Source organism: Protopterus annectens, chromosome 6.part0 (genome assembly GCF_019279795.1).
Source record: "Protopterus annectens isolate FY-2018-M chromosome 6.part0, PAN1.0, whole genome shotgun sequence".
NCBI classification, from domain to species: Eukaryota; Metazoa; Chordata; order Ceratodontiformes; family Protopteridae; genus Protopterus; species Protopterus annectens.
The window spans coordinates 844,887,515-844,907,658 of NC_056737.1; the positions used below are offsets into that span (position 1 = coordinate 844,887,515).

Here is a 20,144-nt window from a genome sequence, read left to right on the forward strand (position 1 = left end):
TAATGGATAAGACACTGCAATGCAATGTTAGTTTTCAAGATTACTTTTGAAACTGTATTATTACACAGAGGTAAGAACACATATGTCAGAAGTTTAAAAATGGAGTGGGCTGAAAATAGTCCAGCTCATTTTTTTTTTTTTCATTATTTCCCCAGGCCTTGATTAAGTGCATTCAACACATATTTCTAAGTAAATATTCAAAGGAGTATTATGAAAATTTTGTAGAAAGGTAGATGGAAGATCCAAAGAATTTAAGATTAAAAAACATAGGGCCAGATTTTAAAAGGGGTGCTCTCATTGTAAGTTTCCCATGATTCTGAAAGAATTGCTCTCAGTGTAAGTGACTTACTTCATGTAAGACCTATCCATAAACAGGCTTGCTACAGGGGCAAGATTCCAAAATACCTGCTTTCAGTCTCAAGAGATTACATATGCAAGTGAAGAAGTGGTCATTTACACCGAGAGTAAGTCTTTTGGAATTGGGCCCAAAGAAAATGAAGAAAAATGTTCATTTATTTTATTTATTTATTTTATTTAATATTTGTTTACCAGGCTAGTCTGACTGAGCAAGAGCTCATTTTCAGTGGAGGCCCAGGAGAAAAACTCCAGTGACAAATTACAATAATTACAAGTAATCAGAGAAAACAGAAGTTATACACATCATGAAATACATTGAGATACATTGATTAAAATGATTACAAAGTAAACCCCATCATAAAAAGAACACATCTTAAAGTACATAGAATTACACTGATAAAAAAGATAACAGGTAAAACAGATCACTGATAAAGTCAAATAAGTAAGTACACAGTCAATACTTCAGACAGTGCAGCAGTTGTGTAAATATTTATCAGTTAGGGGGAGGACATGCTCTTCCAAGTATATAATGAATAACTAGAGTAAAAATATCCCTTGGCTTTTCCCGGTTAGGGGTCACCACAGTGGATCACTGGTCTGCACATTAATTGACAGTAGGCTTTTTACGGTGTCGAGTTGCCAGCCTGATGCCCAAGCTTCACAGATGGCTTTTGCACACACACACTCCCCTACCTCCACTTCTTTAAAACTCACTATTCCACAGGGAAGACATGCAGACTCCACACAGAAGGCACTCCAGTCCAGAGTTGAACCAGAGAACCTCTTGCTGTGAGATGACAGGGATAACCAATGCACTACCATGGCCAACATAATGATGGAGTAAGTTTTGACATAGAGGAAATAAACTGGAGAGTACAGTACAATGTGGGAGGGAGGGGGTAAGTAGAGAAGAGAGCAGAGGAGGGAGAAGGAAAAGAAGAAAAGAGAAAGGGCAATGGATGAGATGTAAGGTAAGCATGTGAGGAAGTTAGAAGGTTCGATTGTTACTGAAGATAAGGGGGGTTCGGAGTTAAAGAAATAAATAAGTATGCAAGCATACAATGGACATGATGTGGTAGAAGAGTAAGTTAGAGAAGACAGATGAGGGAAAGGGTTTAGCCTGAATTGGTACATGAGCAGAGCCAGTTGTTACTGAGGAAGACTCTTAATAGGTTTTTGAAGTGAGTCGGGTCAAGAGTAGTTATGATGGGCTGAGGGATAGCATTCCAAATTTTGGAGTTATAGTTAGAGTAGAGAGAGAGTTGCCATCTTTATTGTTGGATTTAGAGACCTGTAATAAAGATTTATGTGAGGATTGAAGTGGATGGGTGTTGGTATAAGGCTGAGGCAAAGGTTGAAGAGCAGGGTTTTATCAGGTAGGTGTACCAGTCTGTGAGCGAGCGTGAGTTGAGTGTAAGTTAAGTAAGAAGTGGTAGGGTGGATGTTTGACCAGGTGGAAGGAGTTTTTTATGGCTGACCAGAACTTTTGGGATTGTTAAGGTTCTGTTGTATTACAGTACAGTATGTTTTTTTATCTAAATCCAAAACAATGGTGTTGAATACGCTCGAAATACAACCAGTAATCCAAAAAAGAGCACAGCATTGTGAGTCCACAGAAAAAGATTTATTAACAAAAAGTTATCCACAGGTTAAGTGCTTTCATGAATGAATTCAGTTTGATGAAAACGCTTAACCTGTGGATAACTTTTTGTTAATAAATCTTTTTCTGTGGACTCGCAACGCTGTGCTCTTTTTTGGATTAATGTTTTTTTATCTAGTTTGACTTGGAACTTGGCTTTATTTCAAAGTTGTTTGTATAGATCTAGGTTTACTTAATTTTTGTTGGAATGCCAGAGAGACGAGACTTTGTTTCTTTGTTCGAGAAGGTTTTAGTGTCCTTTGTTAACCAAGCTGCATAGCTGGATTTTATTCTAGATGTTCTGCAAAGGACCAGCCTATTTAGTATTTCAAGAAAATGGTATCAAAATAGTGTACAGCAGTGTCAAGAGGAAGGGGTATGAGTGGGGACCAATCAAAGTGTTGTAAGACTGATATAAATGTCTGAGTATTGAAGTTCTTTTTGTTGCAAATCTGATAGAAGAAGGTTTGTTGGGGGGATTAAGGTGATGTCTAAGTAAGTAAGTAGGGAGATGGTCACTAACGCCATCGGGAAGGCAACCTGATTGGAAGGCTAGGGAAGGCTTGTTCATTAGAATCTAATCTAGTATTGATTCCCTTTTGGTCACTTTGTCTGTTATTGTGGTTTGCTTTGCCTGTGAAGGGACATGAAGATTGATGAAGTTATTGGGATTTTCAGAGATGTAAGAGTACCAGTCAGTGTTGAAGTCACCCATTATAATGGTTTCTTGTGAGAAAGATAAAGATATCCAGTGAACTATTTCCTTGATTGTGTTAGGGTTGTTACCCAGAGGGAAATAAGTGGCAATAACTGTAAGATATTTACTGCTGTTGAGTTTGAGTTTGGTGAATAATATTTCAACATTACTAAATTCAGAAATGTTTGGTTCAATAAGTTCTAGATTTGAGTTATGTTTATACATGGCTATTACTCCTCCACGCTTACTTATTCTATCATAGTGATGCATGTTATAGCCTGGAGGGAGAATTTCATTATTCTTAATCAAGTTTCAGTTTCAGCCAAGTTTTGGTAATATGGCAATATCAGGGGAGTATTGGGACAGGCAGGCATGTAGATCTTGGACCTTATTGACTACACTCCTTAGATTCATGTTGAGTAGCAGGAGTCTGGAGCCTTTTGGGGAGGCAAGAATTCCTGAAAGAGAGTAAGGTGGGGGGATGGGTTGTTGCTGAGCAAACCGGGGGGGGGGGTTGTTGTTGAGCATGTCTGTGGCCAGGATTAGGGTGGATATCCCCACTAAGTTGTAGTTGTGAAGTGACATAGAATACAGCTTTAATGAGTTTACTTGGGAGTTTATTATACCGGAGTAGTGTTTGAGAATTTGAATGGAGAGGGATGTATTTGTATGGGAGGAGGCCTACATAAGTTGTGTTACAGAGGTTGGGGGCAATTTTGTAGTTAGTGTGTGAATTTTGGGGGTTAGAGGGTTTGTTAAAGTGTGGTAGGAGAAATTGTTTTGTTGCTGATTTTGACAGGATATTAGGTGGTTGGCAAGTATAAGGAGTGTAACAATAATGGAGTATGGTATAGCTTTTAGTTGTTTAGTATGGGGAGAGGCAGACATTGTGTAGGAAGAGAATGATATGATGTGGGATGGGGGAAGTAGAGGTGATAAGTTTACACAGGCAAGACAGATGTGTAGGTTAGAGTGACAGAAGTACAGGGAACTGGTTATAGTGTGTTTTAGGTATGAAAATAAGTTACAGAAGTAAGCAGATGTGGACCTGGTATTAGGTGTGTGTGAGTAGTATGAGATAGATAAAGTAGGAAGCGGAACAATACAGGTGATAGTGAGTAAGGTTAGAAAGGGATTGAGGTAGGGGATAAGGATTTGTCAGTATTTTATTAATTAAGTATAGTATGGTAATGTGATTAGTAAGATATACTTGGCTATAGGATGAAGGAAGGATGGAAGTAGGAGGTTGTAATTGGTAGGAAGATATTATGAGAGTGAGATGTGAGAGTGGTATGTGTGGTATGTGTGGGGTGGGTATGATTTGTAAATAAGGTATGTGAGGGGTGGGTGTGGAACTAGATGAGTTGTTTGGTTGCATGTAAGTGGAGTGAATGGCTAGCTGGATATAAGTTTAGGTACACTGGGAGTGGGCGGGAACTGGGGGTAGGTAGAGAAGTGGAGTGAGGGCGAATGGAGTGGGCAGAACCCGATGACCAATACATGAGAAACAAGCAGAAAGGTACTGAAAAAAAAATCAGAAATTGTGGACTTCAGCAGGTCATTGCAATACAACTAATTATCACCACTAGACTGTAGTCTGAATTAATCATGGAGCTACTTTAGGAAATAAACTATGTTAATCTTGTTTCCAACTACACTGTAGTCCAGAGTCCATGTTAACCAAGGGGATACTTCAGAAAAAGCTATGCTAACAGAATCAATTATTGTCAAGGGAGACCAGTGAGGTGTTACAATGTGTGGCAGTAGACCTGATTTCCTTCAGGAAAATAACAAATTTTAGATGGAAGAATTGTATTACACTCAGAGGATGTGGGGGGGGGGGGGCTATCAGCGACCAACACCTCTGCATGCCACTTCCCTGTTGACTAATTTTTACAACTGTGAAAAGCTTACTAAATGAAACACATTGAGAGAGGAAAACACATTATTATTCTTGAGAACTTTTCAGGCTGAGAGCACATTGCAGCAGGATGGAAGTGAGTGCAAGCAATTGTCCATCCAGGTAAGGGGGACTCCACGGAAAATTGTAGTAGAAAGTTATACAGAGATTGGTAAATATCTGAGAGTTGGGATGTGAATGATGAGCGCACTGAGCTTGGAAAACAATTAAACAATGGAGGCTATTGATAGACATGGCATCATCTGATAGGCAGACCTGTCTGTCAAACTACTTACAATTAACATTTTTACACCAGAATGGGAGTAATTGAATGAATCTTTTGTACAGTGATATGTCAAAAATGATAATTAGCACAAAAAATGTTTTCTTTTTTTTAATATTTTATATGTTTTTTTTATGCCTTCACAAGTTGCTAGTAAAGAGATCATAAAAGTATAAATGACTGATTGAAATATGTTGTATACATGGACAAGTAGAAACATGCTTGTGTGCGTTTATAGAGTTATGGTACAATAACTGTGGGAACTTCTTTAAGAAATATGTTTTTAAAATAATTTATGTTTCATTAGTATTTGTTAAGGAAGTTAGTTTTATTTGTTTTATGTGATGGTGATCAGTGGCAGCTGGTGACTTCAAATCAAAGGGGGGCTGCAGGAGACAGCTGAGTGGGTGGGGCCAACTGGAAGGGGTGTGGTCAACTAGAAAGTGGTGGAGCTATGCTAAAAAACGCAAAAACTGGGACTTTATTATAATACGCTGCCCTGGATGCCACTGCCAAACAGTCATTATGAGAGTCCAATCAAGACAAAATGAAGTGTAGAAGAAAAAATATTTCAGTGCGTTGGCTACATGACAGCTTACTTAACATCTAGATGGAAACAAAAAGGTTCCGAGGCATGAAAAAATAAATAATTTTTAAATACATTATTGGAATGTCAATCAAAATAAAGTATAAAAAACAAAATTTTCTTATCAGAAAAAGACCTGCTGCCTGACAACAACTATCTACTTGTTTCATGGGGAAAACATGATCAAAGTAAGAAATGAGCAACAAACAAACAAGCTCAAGATAAATTGCTTAAAGGATTGGATTACTGCACAGGTTATGGATCGCACATGATAGATTGGCATTCTGTTTAGTTTATGGGTAAAGCCTGCAAAGATGGCTGCAAGTCTCCAAGAAATGTAATGAGCTTCTGAAAATACTGTAATCCTGTCCTTCATTACAGATACTGTCATATGCATTTTAATACCTAAGGCTTATACGCTATCTAGTTATGTAAATATTCTCTGCATGGCAAAAACAAAAAGGCTTTCAATGTTGGTAATTCTTTAACAGTATGCCTATTAAAACTTACTTGCATCTTACAGTCTCAGACAAGCTTATCTGATGGTCATTAAAGCATTGCTACTTAAACACAGAGCAACAGGCATTGCAATGTTGTGCATTTTCTGAATAAGAAGAAGCATAAATCAACAGTATAAAAATATGACAGAAAACCAGAACATTCTGCAAAATCAAGGACAGATTAAAAGCCACTAAAGTACTTGTGTCTACCTTGGATGGGGGGATACTCTGCACACTTACACTGCATAAATGCTCCTTGCCTTGCTTGGACACATCCAGAGTCACTACGTGGGGGAGTGGGGTGCAACAAGTATGTCACAATTTGAAATGTCTCTGGCTGACGGTGATGGTCCTGACAAATTTGTCATACCTCTCAACCTCAGAGCAAGAAATAAGGACAAAGACATAAACAGAAGTGGGCAAAGGCCCCAAAATAAGGACAATTTTTAAATATTGCTCTTATGAACTTAAAAAGTTAATAGAATAGTACATTTTGCATTAGTATGAATTTTTTGAAGGGTATGAAGTCTGAAACTCAATGTCTGTCATTATTTAGTGACTTCATTCCTAAATGATTTGCCAGAAAACCACAAATTTTATGAGGAACAAACCAAAAATAAGAAGCAAAAATCTATTCATTCTGCAAAAATATGGACAGTTGAGTGGTATAGTTTAGCCAGGGATGTCTAAGTTTGCTGCCCTTCCCTCCTCACAAAATCATGGTGGAATGGGGCCTCCCCCCTGTAGCTATTCCAATGTCCCATTACTTGGCTATTTCACCCAATTTACCATAAACACTATAATGTGCATACTGCTTTACTTCTATGATGATTTGGATTTCATTTAAAAGTTTTATTTTACATTTTACAGCACAAACACTAACACTAATCGATATATGCTAAACAAAGCAATGCAGTCTCACAATGAAAATAGACTTGGCATTAAAACTTCTCTGCCCTTGAAACTCACATTTATTGAAACAGCATTGAAACCGACATTCAGAGCAAATGCATCTGGCCAGTGGTAGATAAAGATTAACTTTGGGCTGTTTTCAAATCATAGGTTCCTTGCACAGGAAACATATATGTGTTCTTTGATACACCTTCCCAATTGTATTAAATTATATTCCTTGTATAATACAGTGCAGTTGTTACAGGGCTTTTAAATCTATTGTTTTGAACATTTTTCCAGTAAACAATGAAACAAAATGCATGCACCATTAATGACAAAACTGCCCAATTCATAACATTTCCATCATAAAAGTCTACTCAAACCTCTACAATCCACCAGTGTCAGTAAATATGCACAGTCTCTGCAGGAGTAAAAGTCATCTAAATAATTCCACATTAAAGATATATGTAACTAAATGAAGAGGTTGCTGTCAGCAAGCAACTTTACATTTCATTGTTTCATCTACAAATAAAGTGCCTGTTGCCTTTGAGGAATAAATTGCCAATGCTACAATAAAAAAAAAATAAGCTAGCAATATTGCAATATGGAATGGATGGCAAACTGATAACAGGTTCATTGTTACTAGGTATCTCCGCCAAAGAGAACATTCTCAGGACTGCAGCATCTACCCCTTTTAAAAGTACAACATAGTAGAGTATCAGCAATGCATCTATATATTGTGGAAGTAGACGCCACAGCCTTCTACATCAAAAGCAAATATACTACCTGTTGTGCTATTAACAATGCAAGCAGATTTAGCATAAGCAGCACTAAACTTCTCTTCAAGCTCTCAGCTCCTTGTAAAATCTACTCAACTGTATCTGTCAACTTTGAAGCACAAGAAATCTGAAAAAAGCCAACATTTATTGGGGGGTGAGACAAAAGCCCCAAAACTAGGGACATATTTTAAACATTGCTTGTATAATCTTGGAAAGTTGCTAGAATAAAATGCTGCGTTACCACCATGCATTTCACTGCCAAACCTTGAACCCAGGAGTCAGGACCCTGTGCACTACAGTCAGAGCAACATACCACTATACCAAATCAGCTGTTTCTTGAAAGACAGACCGAAACCTAAATGGCTATCATTTAGTGAATTCAGTTCTCACAACAGCTTTTAACCTCTTAGCACAAAACACCTAGACAAAGACAATAATGGGGGAATACAGCCCCCAAACATATTCAGTGAATTCAGTTCTCACCATAGCTGTCAATCTCTTAGCACAGAAAACCTGGACAAAGCCACTATACAGCCCCAAAAATATGGACAATTTTCAAATATTGATCATATAAACAGAAAATTGCTAGAATAAAGGGTTTTGTGTTACCATGTACTTTCTGAAGAATATGAAGTCTGAAATTCAAATGCCTGCCATTATTTAGTGAATTACAAATCCTGAAAACCACAGACATTATAAGGACAGAACAAAATTTCACAAGTGGTGGTGGGTAATGAAGCTAAGTTGTAGCTACCTGCATTTCAAGGCTCAGGGTTTGAGTCTAGCTCCTGAGTTCTCTTTGGCCACCGGCTATATATAATTGGGGCATTACACACACACACACACACACACACACACACACACACACACACACACACACACACACACACACACACACACAAGTATTCATGGTGGGTAGCTTAGTGCCTACAGAATGGCACTATGAGACTCAGCATTTTTCACTGTGATATCATACAGCAAACTCTCTGTTCCCCTTTCTTGTATATTTCAACATAATTTACAATGGAAAAAACTAATGTAAAGACTATATAAAGAGAAAAACATAATGCACTGGCCACTACAGTTTGCCAGTTTTTGTGTCTGTCTGCAGTTTGCACTTATCTATGATTACAACTTATTCAGCAGTATTGTGTAGACAGCAATAATGTATATGTCTTTTCTCTATCCAAACGTACTCAGCATAAGACTAATATGCGACGTGCTGCCTGAAATGCACTGTCTTACTGTTTGTACAAGACTACTTTGAACTGAAATCTTTCTCTTATGCAATTAATTTCTAATTTTCTCTCTGGATCAGGAATGATATGCAGAGAAAAAAAAAATCACTGCCAAGGACTGACACCAGAAGATCATTCATTGATATAAGTTTTTATCAGCAACAGAGAGTAATGTCAATTAAATCATCATGATAACTAGTTAGCACATTGTCTGAGGTATTTTATGTGCAAATTATTGTATTATCAAAATATATAAGATCACTGAGACATTCCCCAGCATACAGAAGGTATTCATATCCTTATTCATAACTTTAGGGACTATGGTTCACAGTGTAGATTGAGAGATGTTTGCCAGACCCAGGGCCATACTTCATTGAGCTTAAGAAATAATATAATAATCATGATTACAGTCAGTGACTTTGAAAGCTGACAGGTCTGGACTGGTGGAATTTTCTAGTACTATGTCCACAAAAAGTGTATAGACTTGTTTTATTGTTTTTGATGAAGAGTATAAGCCATATTTAAAATGAAGTCTGTCATGGATGCCCAGACTGCTGTCAGAGATCCAAATGTTTGTTGCGAATAATGGAGTTTAAGACTTTAACTACAGCATCCTAGTATGGTGGTTCATTAAGAACATAACTGAAAATCTTTGAAGCCTACTTAAGCAAATATGGTTTAATTAATATTTAGTGAGATGTGTTCTCCACACCATCAGATACAAGTATGCTTTTTTTTTAGTGAAAATGGGATTTAGACAGTAACTTACATAAATGCATGGAAAAAGTACATGTTTCATAGAGAGATAGGTTGAGAGAAAGAGGGACAGAGAAAGAAGCAGTGTTAGAAGGGTATGCAACATAGTGAAAAGAATGAGTAAATAGTAAAACATGTGCAAGGCATAATAGACTGATTATATCATATATCATATATCATATATGCAACCATACTTTGTCTATTTATTTATCGGACTGTTTACCCATTTATCTATTTATTCATCAGTACAAATATCCATCCATCTTTACAGAGCTGTAACTAGGGGGTGGGGTAAGGGGGCAGCTACCCCGGTGGAAATGGTTAGGCAGTGCAATTGTCAGGTGCCAGTAGTGCAGAAATATAGTACTGGCATTGCCTTATGAAGCCATGAAGATAATGTGGCTTCATACCTGAATACCAACAGTATATTTGCAGTCATTTCTGAAACGCTGAAGTGCTCATTGTGTGGCAGTTTAACTGCAGCAAGCTGCTCAATACATGAACAGAACAGCTTTTTTTAGATTTTGAATTGGGCCTTCCTTTCTTTCCTTACTTTTTGCTCATCAACTTTGAGTCAAGGGGGCATCAGTTTAGAGAATAGATAATGTTGCCAGGTTGTCTAGCAGCAGGTTCTGAATCCATCCATCTGTCCAGACATAACACTCAACATATCTAGAGATGGGCCCTAGCCTGTCAAAAAATAGTATAAAGCAGGAATCATTTTGGTAAATGACTCAAGTTCATCTCTCAGACACACACATGCTCACTCGCTCACTCACTCACTCTACCATATAGGGAGAGTTCTGAACATAAGCACTTTATCTGTGTGAATTTCTGACCACAGCAATACAATATTTATTTACAGACCGAGTCTGATATCATCTATCTAGACACAGTGCAGATTTCATTTTTCACTGCTGCATTCGTGTACTGCAAAAAAAATTTACATTGACATCTGTTCTTTACAGAGTCCGGCACCTACCTCAGTTTAATAACTTTTTTTTTACTTCACTTGTAGGGACTGTGTCCATCTTGAGCGTCTTCTTTCTTTTTTTCTCTCTGTGACTCTAAGCTGCTCGTAAGCAAGCCACCAAGGCAAAAAAAAAACAAAAAAAAAACCAAAGAAAAGGGAATTTTCTTCGAAACTATCTAACTTTAGTTTCACCAACGATAGTCCGACTCCGTAACAGTAGCACAAGTACTGTGCTTAGTTAGTGTGCTACAGGCTACTACTGATTGTTTCTCTCTCTCTCTTTTTTGAGAAGAGAGCAAGAACCAATCAGTAGCAATCCAGCCGTTCATGTCACCATACGTGACTGCGGACGTGGCAGTCCGAACCCCATTCTACTTACTGTGCGATTAAAAACTGCATAGATGTCTGGGCATCACAGTGATGCCTCCTCTCATATCTAGACTGCCTGTAAAGCAGTCTAGAGACTGACAGAAATGGTCATTCGCTAAATTAAATAAATAAATAATTAATTAAAAAAAAAAAAAAAAAAAAAACGGAACTTGATGAGCATGTGCAGTTCGAGTTCCGGGACTTTGCGAGTCAGTCAGACTCAACAAACAAAATATTTTACATGTTTTTTTTTTTTTTTTCAAATACAAATGTGAATTTTTTTGCTGGGAGGGCTGCAGTTTGGCAGTCCAATGGCATGAGCCACCACTGATGGTGATGTGGTTTTGCTTAAATTTGAAATCCTTTTTGGATGCATGTTTTTGGAGACCATGGACTGTGAATTGCCATTTAGTCCTGTATAGCAAAAGAGACATTTTCAAATTATGTATACAATTATACAATATTAAAAAGTCTATATGATTTAAAGATGTAATATAATTTTGTAAAGATTTTTTCTTGCCAGTTTTTACAATAAAACATAACACTATCATTGTCTTGCTGGTAAATTTTATGGAGTCTTTAGCATCCACTTAAATAGCCTCCATCTTCAGCCATTGGGACTTTTGTTTGGCAGTGTCAGTATTGGAAAATGAACCCTTGCTCCTAGTGTGGAAAAAGAACTTTCAGACTACTGATCTTCCAGGCATCAAAGACAAATACATAAAGTGGTGAGCCACTAAAACTGGAGTGTAATTGGTATCTTTAGTTACCTCACAGCAAGAGGTTCTCCTGTTCGATTCTCAGCTGGAGTGTGGGGAGTGCCTTCTGTGTGGCGTCTGCATGTCCTCCCCGCAGTTGGGTGGGCATTCGAAAGACATGCCTAAATGGGTGTGCCTTAGTTGAAGGTTGAACGTCGAGCTGGCACCTCGGTGTTCGTAAAAATCTACTGCCAATCATTAGCGAACCGGAGTTCCGCTGTGGCGACCTCTAACCGGGAAAAGCCAAAACACAACAACAACAGTAAAGACAGAGTCTTATGATGTCTATGAAATAGGTATATTTATTTAACACAAGGCATTACAATATATATGGCACTGGAGTATTTAATAATGGAGGATGGTAAATATCCATGGAATAAGGATATTTAGTTATGAGGGACTTGAAACGTTCATGAAACTGGAATGTTTAATTGTGGAGTGCAGTGTTTCTCACAGCAGTGTGGGCAGTCAGCTCTCTTTTGCATGCTATACTGAAAAATCATATTATCAAAATCTCAAGAGATTACATATGTAAGTGAAGAAAATTAATGGAAATCGGCATGCAGAATCATAATAGGTTTTCAAAGTTTTCATATTTATAGACACTAATATAACTGTTTATACTAGTAGAGATAATCACGGAAATACTTTATTATTTTGGCATTCACAAATTACTACTTGGATCAATAGCTGAATGGAGAAAATGTGAAGTAAATTATTCTGGAGAGGACCAAGTACAGAGGTTATACTACGATTTAAATATGCAGTCCAACAGTAAAGAATTATGAAAAATGTCAGAAGAAATGCATGCTCATATCATACATTTGTTATTATTATTATTAAATAAGAAGCATAGTTAATTACATGATTTCTAGTGCAATCTTATATCATGCATTATATATGTATACAGAGGAAACAGAACAAGCAGAAAATCAGTCATTTGCTGTATCCAAACTAAAAATGCAGTCTTACCATCACTTGATCAAAATAGCGTTTTTCTAATTCTAGAATCATATCTGTAGGGATGAGGCTTCCAAGTTCTGCTTCATCTATATGATTAACCAGTTCTTTGCTTTTTAAAATATCACTGAAAAATATTTAAAATCAATAACAAGTATTCATTTATTGTGCTGTAGGATATAGTATAGGAGACAAAATATTTAGATACATGTTATCCATTTGAAAACATTTTTCAGTACATATACAGTCTATAACATCTATATAATCTAAATAACTAAGACTCATCAGTCAATACTAAATATTGGCTTGTACTTGAGCTGAGCTGCAGTTATGTTGGTTAAAGGTTTGTGATCAATAAAAGGAGAAAATATAAGGGGGACAGGCAATTTATTTTTTCTGCTGCAATCCAATATTTTTACATTCCTCTCTATGTGAGGTATTAGCTGCTATGCTTAGTAAAGCTACATACTGCTGCATACTGTACATTGCAACATACTGCACATAAAGATGTTATTATGTTAACATTGCTCTGCTACAAACAGTGCTGAAAAATCTTTGTCGGGCTAAATCCTTTCTCAAGACCACTGCTAAAAATATGGATTACCATTTCACATTTATGAGACAACAGATCAACAAATACTGTTTTTAACAGTTTTACAAATGCTCAAGTCCGAAATGCTTGAAAACGAGGGACTCTATCATCCTGTAGCTTGTAATGACTGCTGCTTATGTGAGAACTTGAATATGAGTTCAGACAAGCAGGTGTTGCACCTTATGTGAACGCATTATTCAAGTTTGAGTGAGGTAAGTGTGGTAGCTGTTAGGATGGACGGGAAGCAAGAAGGGAGTTTTAGAGTTAGGAAGCAGGAGAGGAGTTTTAGGTGTAGGGATCAGAGAGGTAGTTTAGGATTAGGAAGAGATCAGGGAATTTAGGTTTAGGGAGGGGGAGTGGAGTTTTAGGGTAAGGAATTGGGTTTGGAACTGGGTGGGAGTTTTATGGTTAGTGTTAGGGTTCTGGTAGGGCTACAAAGTTTAAAAAGGATTGGGTGTTAGGAGAACTAAATAGTTAAGTAAGATTGAGCTAGTAGGTGTTAGTGCACTTGCCTTTTCGAGCAAGTGGCAATGAGCTAGTGAGTCATGAGTTAACAGCATGCACTCTTGTAGTAGACTCATTTTTAACTGAAGTCTTAATAACATAAATGAATAAAATAATAGATGTGCTGTTTCTCCAATAGCTGTTAACCCTGTTGAAACATCCAAAATTACAATAAGCTACCATTATCTTTAAAACAGCCCCCCAGATTCATGAAACATGCATCAGGCGCAGGCGTAGCATAGGCGGCATAATGCCAAATATGTCCGCCGAGCGATTCAGGTATGAACCAATCCCACGTGCACTACTGGCGTACGCCAGAGCTACGCAGCCCTCAGCATAGGTATGCAAATCACCCCATGCGCAGTGTCGCACCATGCTAATGAAGGCATACAGCGAGTCACAATGTGGTGCAGGCGTAGCGCAAGCCCATGGAAATGTTAACCAAAAAACACGGCTTACATTTTCCCAAACAGAACATCGGAGTTATGGAAGTGGACCACATGCATGTATTACAAAGTTAACATATGCCAATGGACAAATACACAGCCAATGGCACAAGAAAAGATGCACAACACCTAAAAAACAACATTTAATGTCATGTCCACAGTAACGCACAGTACAACCGCAGGGCATGTGTGTGTGCAAACAGAAATACAAAGGAAATATATAAAAATGGCAGAAAATCGCAATGAAAGACAAATTAGGATTGCACCATAATATGCAATGGTAGGTATGACACACCACAAGCAAGGCGCAAGGGTTGCCAGGGGCCCGCAACAGTGTTCGGCGCTGTAACTATGAATTAGTAGTCAATGCCATGCAAATGAGGCAGGTAATACTGAATCGCAAACGTCCCGCCGGATTAAGGATGTACCTGATGGCACAGCGCTATAACACCGAGGAGTGTATCAAAGGTGATACATGACATCAGCAGAGGGGTGTGCCACCGTATCAGTAAGCACATTGGAGCAATGCAAATCTGGCCTGCCCGTTGCTAAGCAAAGCTGAAGGACAGGGGTAGGGAGGAGGGTATAGAACCATTCAGCTGAGAGCACACATGGTGCCTGAAAGCGCATGTGTACAGGGATGAACTCGTGCCCGAAACCCGGTAAGCGGATGCATGCGCCGCGAACAATAGCACAAAAAGGAAGGTCAGGGGAAGAAAAGAAGGAAATGCTGAAGCAGGGTAATTGGCGTACTAATGAGCAATTAACACCAATCAACACACGGCGGCCAATTGATGGCAGTAGACAAGCTTGCATGCAGAAACCTGCAAAACAGGATAGGGGTGGCATAGGATTGCAAAGGAAGGTGTGGAAGACCTGGAATGCAAAGATAGGAGAACTGTCATAGCAGAGCAAAGCAAACACACAGTAGATAGGCAATAGCACACATTACGCAAGATAAGCCAGGTCTAGGAAAGTACAAATGAAATCAGGCAGCTGGATGCATGCCAGCAAATGGTAGGTGTAACGTGCACAAATGTAAACGGAAGGGCAGGAGGTAATTCACGGCATCCAAATGTAATACAACACCAAAGGCAGCACAATAGCGGTTTCGTAAATAAAACACAGAAGATACCCTGTAGCCACGATCGTACATACACACCCTGTGACATCATCAGTGTTCACAGCAAAACAGTATAAATTGTGAAAGCACCCAACACACAACAGTGTATTCCCAAACACCGCACCATAGGTGTAAACAGATGGGGAACTTTTAAAATGTACATGTTGGGAGCTGCCATAGCTATGATTCATCAGCATGTGTTACAGACCGACGGTGTTGTGGAGGATGATGCCAACAACCACCGTAGGCCTCGGAGGAGGGGAAGAGTGTTCAGACCAAGGGTAACCTACCAGGGGCTACATGATCTGGAGATAGTAGATCATTACAGGGTGGACAGGGTCATCTTACAGCAAATAGTAGAGCTGTGCTGGCCATGCCTGAGAACCAGAAACAACAGAGGGGAACCCATCCCAGTGGACACGAAGGTATGTGTAAGCTTGCGAATACTAGCCACAGGTACTTTTCAAAGGCCAACTGGAGATATAATGGGGATTTCACAGGCATCGGCATCCAGGGTACTACACCAGTTCCTGGATGCCATGTTACCACATGCCAATGAGCATATACACTTCCCCCGAACTCAGGAGGAGTTGGCCAGCAATATGCGTCACTTCCACCATGTGGCAAACTACCCGGAGGTACTGTGTGTGATAGACTGCACGCATATACAAATTAAGTCACCACCCGGTGAGTATGGTAGGTGCTACATTAACCGCAAGGGATTCCACTCCATCAACTGCCAGGTCATGTGCAATGCCCAGGGCATTATCATGGATGTGTGTGCTGGCAGCCCTGGAAGCTACCAGGACTCCCATATCTGGCATGCCTCATAGCTGTATCAGGTATTTGTCAGGGGGGACATCCCACAAGGTCACCTTGTGGGGGATGCTGGCTATGCACTGGAACCATGGATGATGACCCCCATCAGAAATGCACACACACCAATGCAAGAACGCCATAATGAGGCACATGCACAAACCAGAATCATCACAGAGCGTGTATTCGGGATGCTGAAATCACGGTTCCGGTGCTTGGACACATCTGGTGGAGCCTTGCAGTACTCTCCAGGCACGTGTGCCCACATCTTCATAGTATGTGCCATGCTACATAATATGATCCTGCGGAAACAGCTGCAGCAGGGTCATAATGGGGGAGGGCCTCACAGCCCACCGCAAGTGCCAAGGCCAACACAGGCACAGAGGGATCCAGACCACGGACACACTGTACCAGCTCCAGTAGACAGACGGAGGCATGCCCAATATGCCTATGCCTTGGCAAAGAGGGAACGTATAGCACATACCTTGACAGTGTAGGCTCCCACGGACTGACATCCCTCCCCACCTGCACACAGTAACCTGGATGGTACACAAACACGACTACCTGTAAATTGTGATGTATAGGTGGCCCACTGTGGAATCCTACATAGGCAGCCCTCAAACATTGTACATGCAACAGCCATGGGAACACGGAACTGTCAACACCTGAACAGTAGATGCGCCCATCAGCATCTGTCGGTGCTGTGTGTATAGGTTCCCAGGTACATCGGTAGGTACACGCCCGATTGTCAGAGGCAAAACACCAAACGGGGCAAACAGTGACACCCATCGACACAACATCGAGTAAGCAACTGTCACGTACTGGAGCAGAGGCAATCGCGGGAGCACATGTGTGTAAGCACTGTCCTACACACAGTCATCACGGATTACCCGCCGCATTACTGAGGGGCTCCACAAAATGTAATCATGGATGTAGTGTCAAGGCAGGGGATGTACCTATGACAGGCATTAGTCACCCCGGCATGCTGCATCCATGGTCGTATGAAGGTGTAGCAAATAATCGGGTGTACCTAATTGTGATATACATAACCAGTGCTGGAGTACAGCCAGTAAGCATCACATGGACATACCATTAACTGGACTCATCAAGTTGTAAACTAATGGAATCTTCCATGTGAGTGTAGTGTGGAGTAACTGCTGTAGTCTACTGCACATACAAATTTACATAATTCGTGTACAACCCCCAGATGTCCAAGTGGTACATGCAGTGACTGTCGTGCATGTTCCTGGTCCCACGTCCCGCAAAAGATGTCACATAATCCCGACAGCCCCCTGGTAATGCATTCCGGATGCAGGTCATCAGAATATGTGTAGCACACATTAGCGGGAATAAGCGTTGCCCACAGCTGGTAAGCGATGTTTAAATACAACTATACGGATATGCACGAAACAGGGCAAGTGTCACCGACCACTGCGCAGATCACGGTCAGTGATGTACAGAATAGGTGACACCAGCATTAGTCACCCCTGAACAAATAGCGCCTGCTCTGAAGGGTAAAACGACCACTGCCAGGAGTGGAACAGGCAGTCATGTACACAATAACCCAACACTATTGCTAGGCAAGATGTACGTACAGTAGGGTTGCCACAGTTCAAATGACCAATGTGGGACATACGCCAGATGTCAGCAGGACGACACACACCTGGCCAGGATGAAAACCAGAATGACTGTGTTTTGCATAGATAAAAAGCTTATAGTCTAGTAATGGTCGCAGGTATGTGTTCCGTGTCCTGTAACATGTAGGTGGGTCAGATACAGAATAAGTGTGTCATGCAACTATGACATAAACTATAGGGAATATGTTTGTCCCAGAGTCGCAGGACAGTTGCTATGTTCACAACTATTTCTCAGGACATAACTGCACAAAGAGGGATTGTCCCTCGCAAAGTGGAATGGGAAGTAATCTTAACCTATGGCAGGTGTGTAATGTGACAGGTACAGACACAAACGTGCGGAGTCCAGGAAACACAGTATACACTGACAAACACACAATGAAAGGCATAGCGTGCCTGTCACCACCCCTGTCCGAGATATGTGTATATATATATGTATATATATATATATATATATATATATATATATCTACACATATATAATACAGATAGAAAGGGCGATAGTGTGATATATGTCGATATACAAGGGGTCACTGGCATCTGCAAATATATAGATAGGTCGACGACATTCTAAACACCTTTGAGGTACAAATAAACATGATACCACCAACTATGGAACGTGTCACACACCGACACGAATAAACAGGAGGATGAAAGGCAATAGGACGATAGTAAGGACATGTAGTCACCGCTGTCGGCGGTGCGGTCCACGTAGGTACCGTGTACAACTGTGGTTGTGAGTGATGTAGCCTGTGTATGTGTGTGTTGAGGGTGCCATGTGTGTTCCCGTGTGACTAAAGTGTGTGTGTGTGTGTCCACATAGTGTGTCTGTAGGTGGCAACTCGGAGGTAGATGATTACGGTAGGTGCGGGTATAGCTATCCGTAGGCATGCGGTAAACACCTGTCCCACATTGGGAGGGACAGACCCCTCTGGGCAGGTGTGTCCTGACATGAAACATTAGAAAGGGCAACTGTCCGTGAGTGTAGGACATTAATATGTCCCACATAATATGCAATAGTTGCAAGAAATACTCATGCCTGTATGTAAGAAATGGAAATGTTACATGCAAACCGATAAGTAGTGAAGGACCAAGAACAATAGGTATGTAATGAGGATAAAAGTATGTGCTATCCTGTGTACTGACCATGGCCATATGTCAGCCTGTAAACACCACTGTGTGACCCGCAAGTGTCCAACTATGGCCATATGAAAAGGTGGCAAGCCATGTGACAGAGGGTCTGACACCAACACCACTGCAATGACTGCAAATATCTGGGAAGACATACATGGGATAGCATTCATTTGCAAATATCCCTGCACATATCGCTGTACATCCGGAGGTATGGAAGTATCAACCGCACCTGCATACCATATAGAAACCAATTAACAATGGCCCAAAGTAAATTCCCATAACAGAAGTCTATTAAGTGATAGCACTGTAATTAGGGAAGGGGCCCACACACATATATATGGACTACGTAGAAATGCAAGCCCCACAAAACCATATATGCTATGTACACCTGCCTACATTCCCCACATTGTAAACAATAGCAATACAGACTGTAACCACAGCCCAAACATCTAGTTAGTCAATTACATCCGCTGAACTGTTGACATACCTTGTGAGAGACATTTAAAGGCGCCATGCAAAATTGTATCCATCGTATAACAGAACAAATGGCGATGTTGCAGGTGTTTGCAATAGTCCTTTATCAGATGGGTGGGATGACAGGTACAGTCACAGGTAGAACCACATACTCAAGCCGTCACACACAATCCACGGGGGACATGACCCCAAAATAGACTTGGCTCTACACAAAGCAGTTGCAATTACACACAACAAAGCACAATACAGGCCATCTCCCCAAAGGCAGGGCAAATGGCCAATGCCCAGGTGGAGAATTCAATTATACCCCACTGCTGCCGCATAATTGGTGAATGGAGTAGCTGCACAGCTGAAGTGCACGTAATTAGTCACACAGGACCACCAATTGGCGGCAGTAAACCACATGTTGCAGGTATAGACGTATATAAGGATGACTTGCCAGATATGCAAACTGTATGCTCATACCGTATAACAGTTGAAAGAGTGATACAGAAGAGCGACATAGAGACGAAACACCAGAACGATATCAAGGTATGTATAACACTAACTGTATGTATAGTATGTTCTGTATTACGTAATGTCAGTGTATGCATAGCCTGGTTTGCAGTAATTAACAGTGTCCGCCATGCATAAAGTGGGGAATGGTATTTATGTAGTGATGTCTCGCCGATTGTACTAATGCTTGTAGAAGATGTGCGTCCAGCAGTGGGCCACAGGGTAAACAGCACAGACACC

General features: G+C 40.2%; 1 protein-coding gene across 1 annotated transcript in view; it reads right to left on the reverse strand.

Moving 5' to 3' along the window:
• LOC122804575 (tumor necrosis factor alpha-induced protein 2-like) overlaps window positions 1-20,144 on the reverse strand; it is a 572,021-nt gene that overhangs the window by 255,339 nt on the left and 296,538 nt on the right. The window contains exon 6 of the mRNA XM_044074523.1: window positions 12,699-12,813. Coding sequence (XP_043930458.1) covers window positions 12,699-12,813 — 115 coding nt within the window. The remainder of the gene's footprint in view (window positions 1-12,698; window positions 12,814-20,144) is intronic.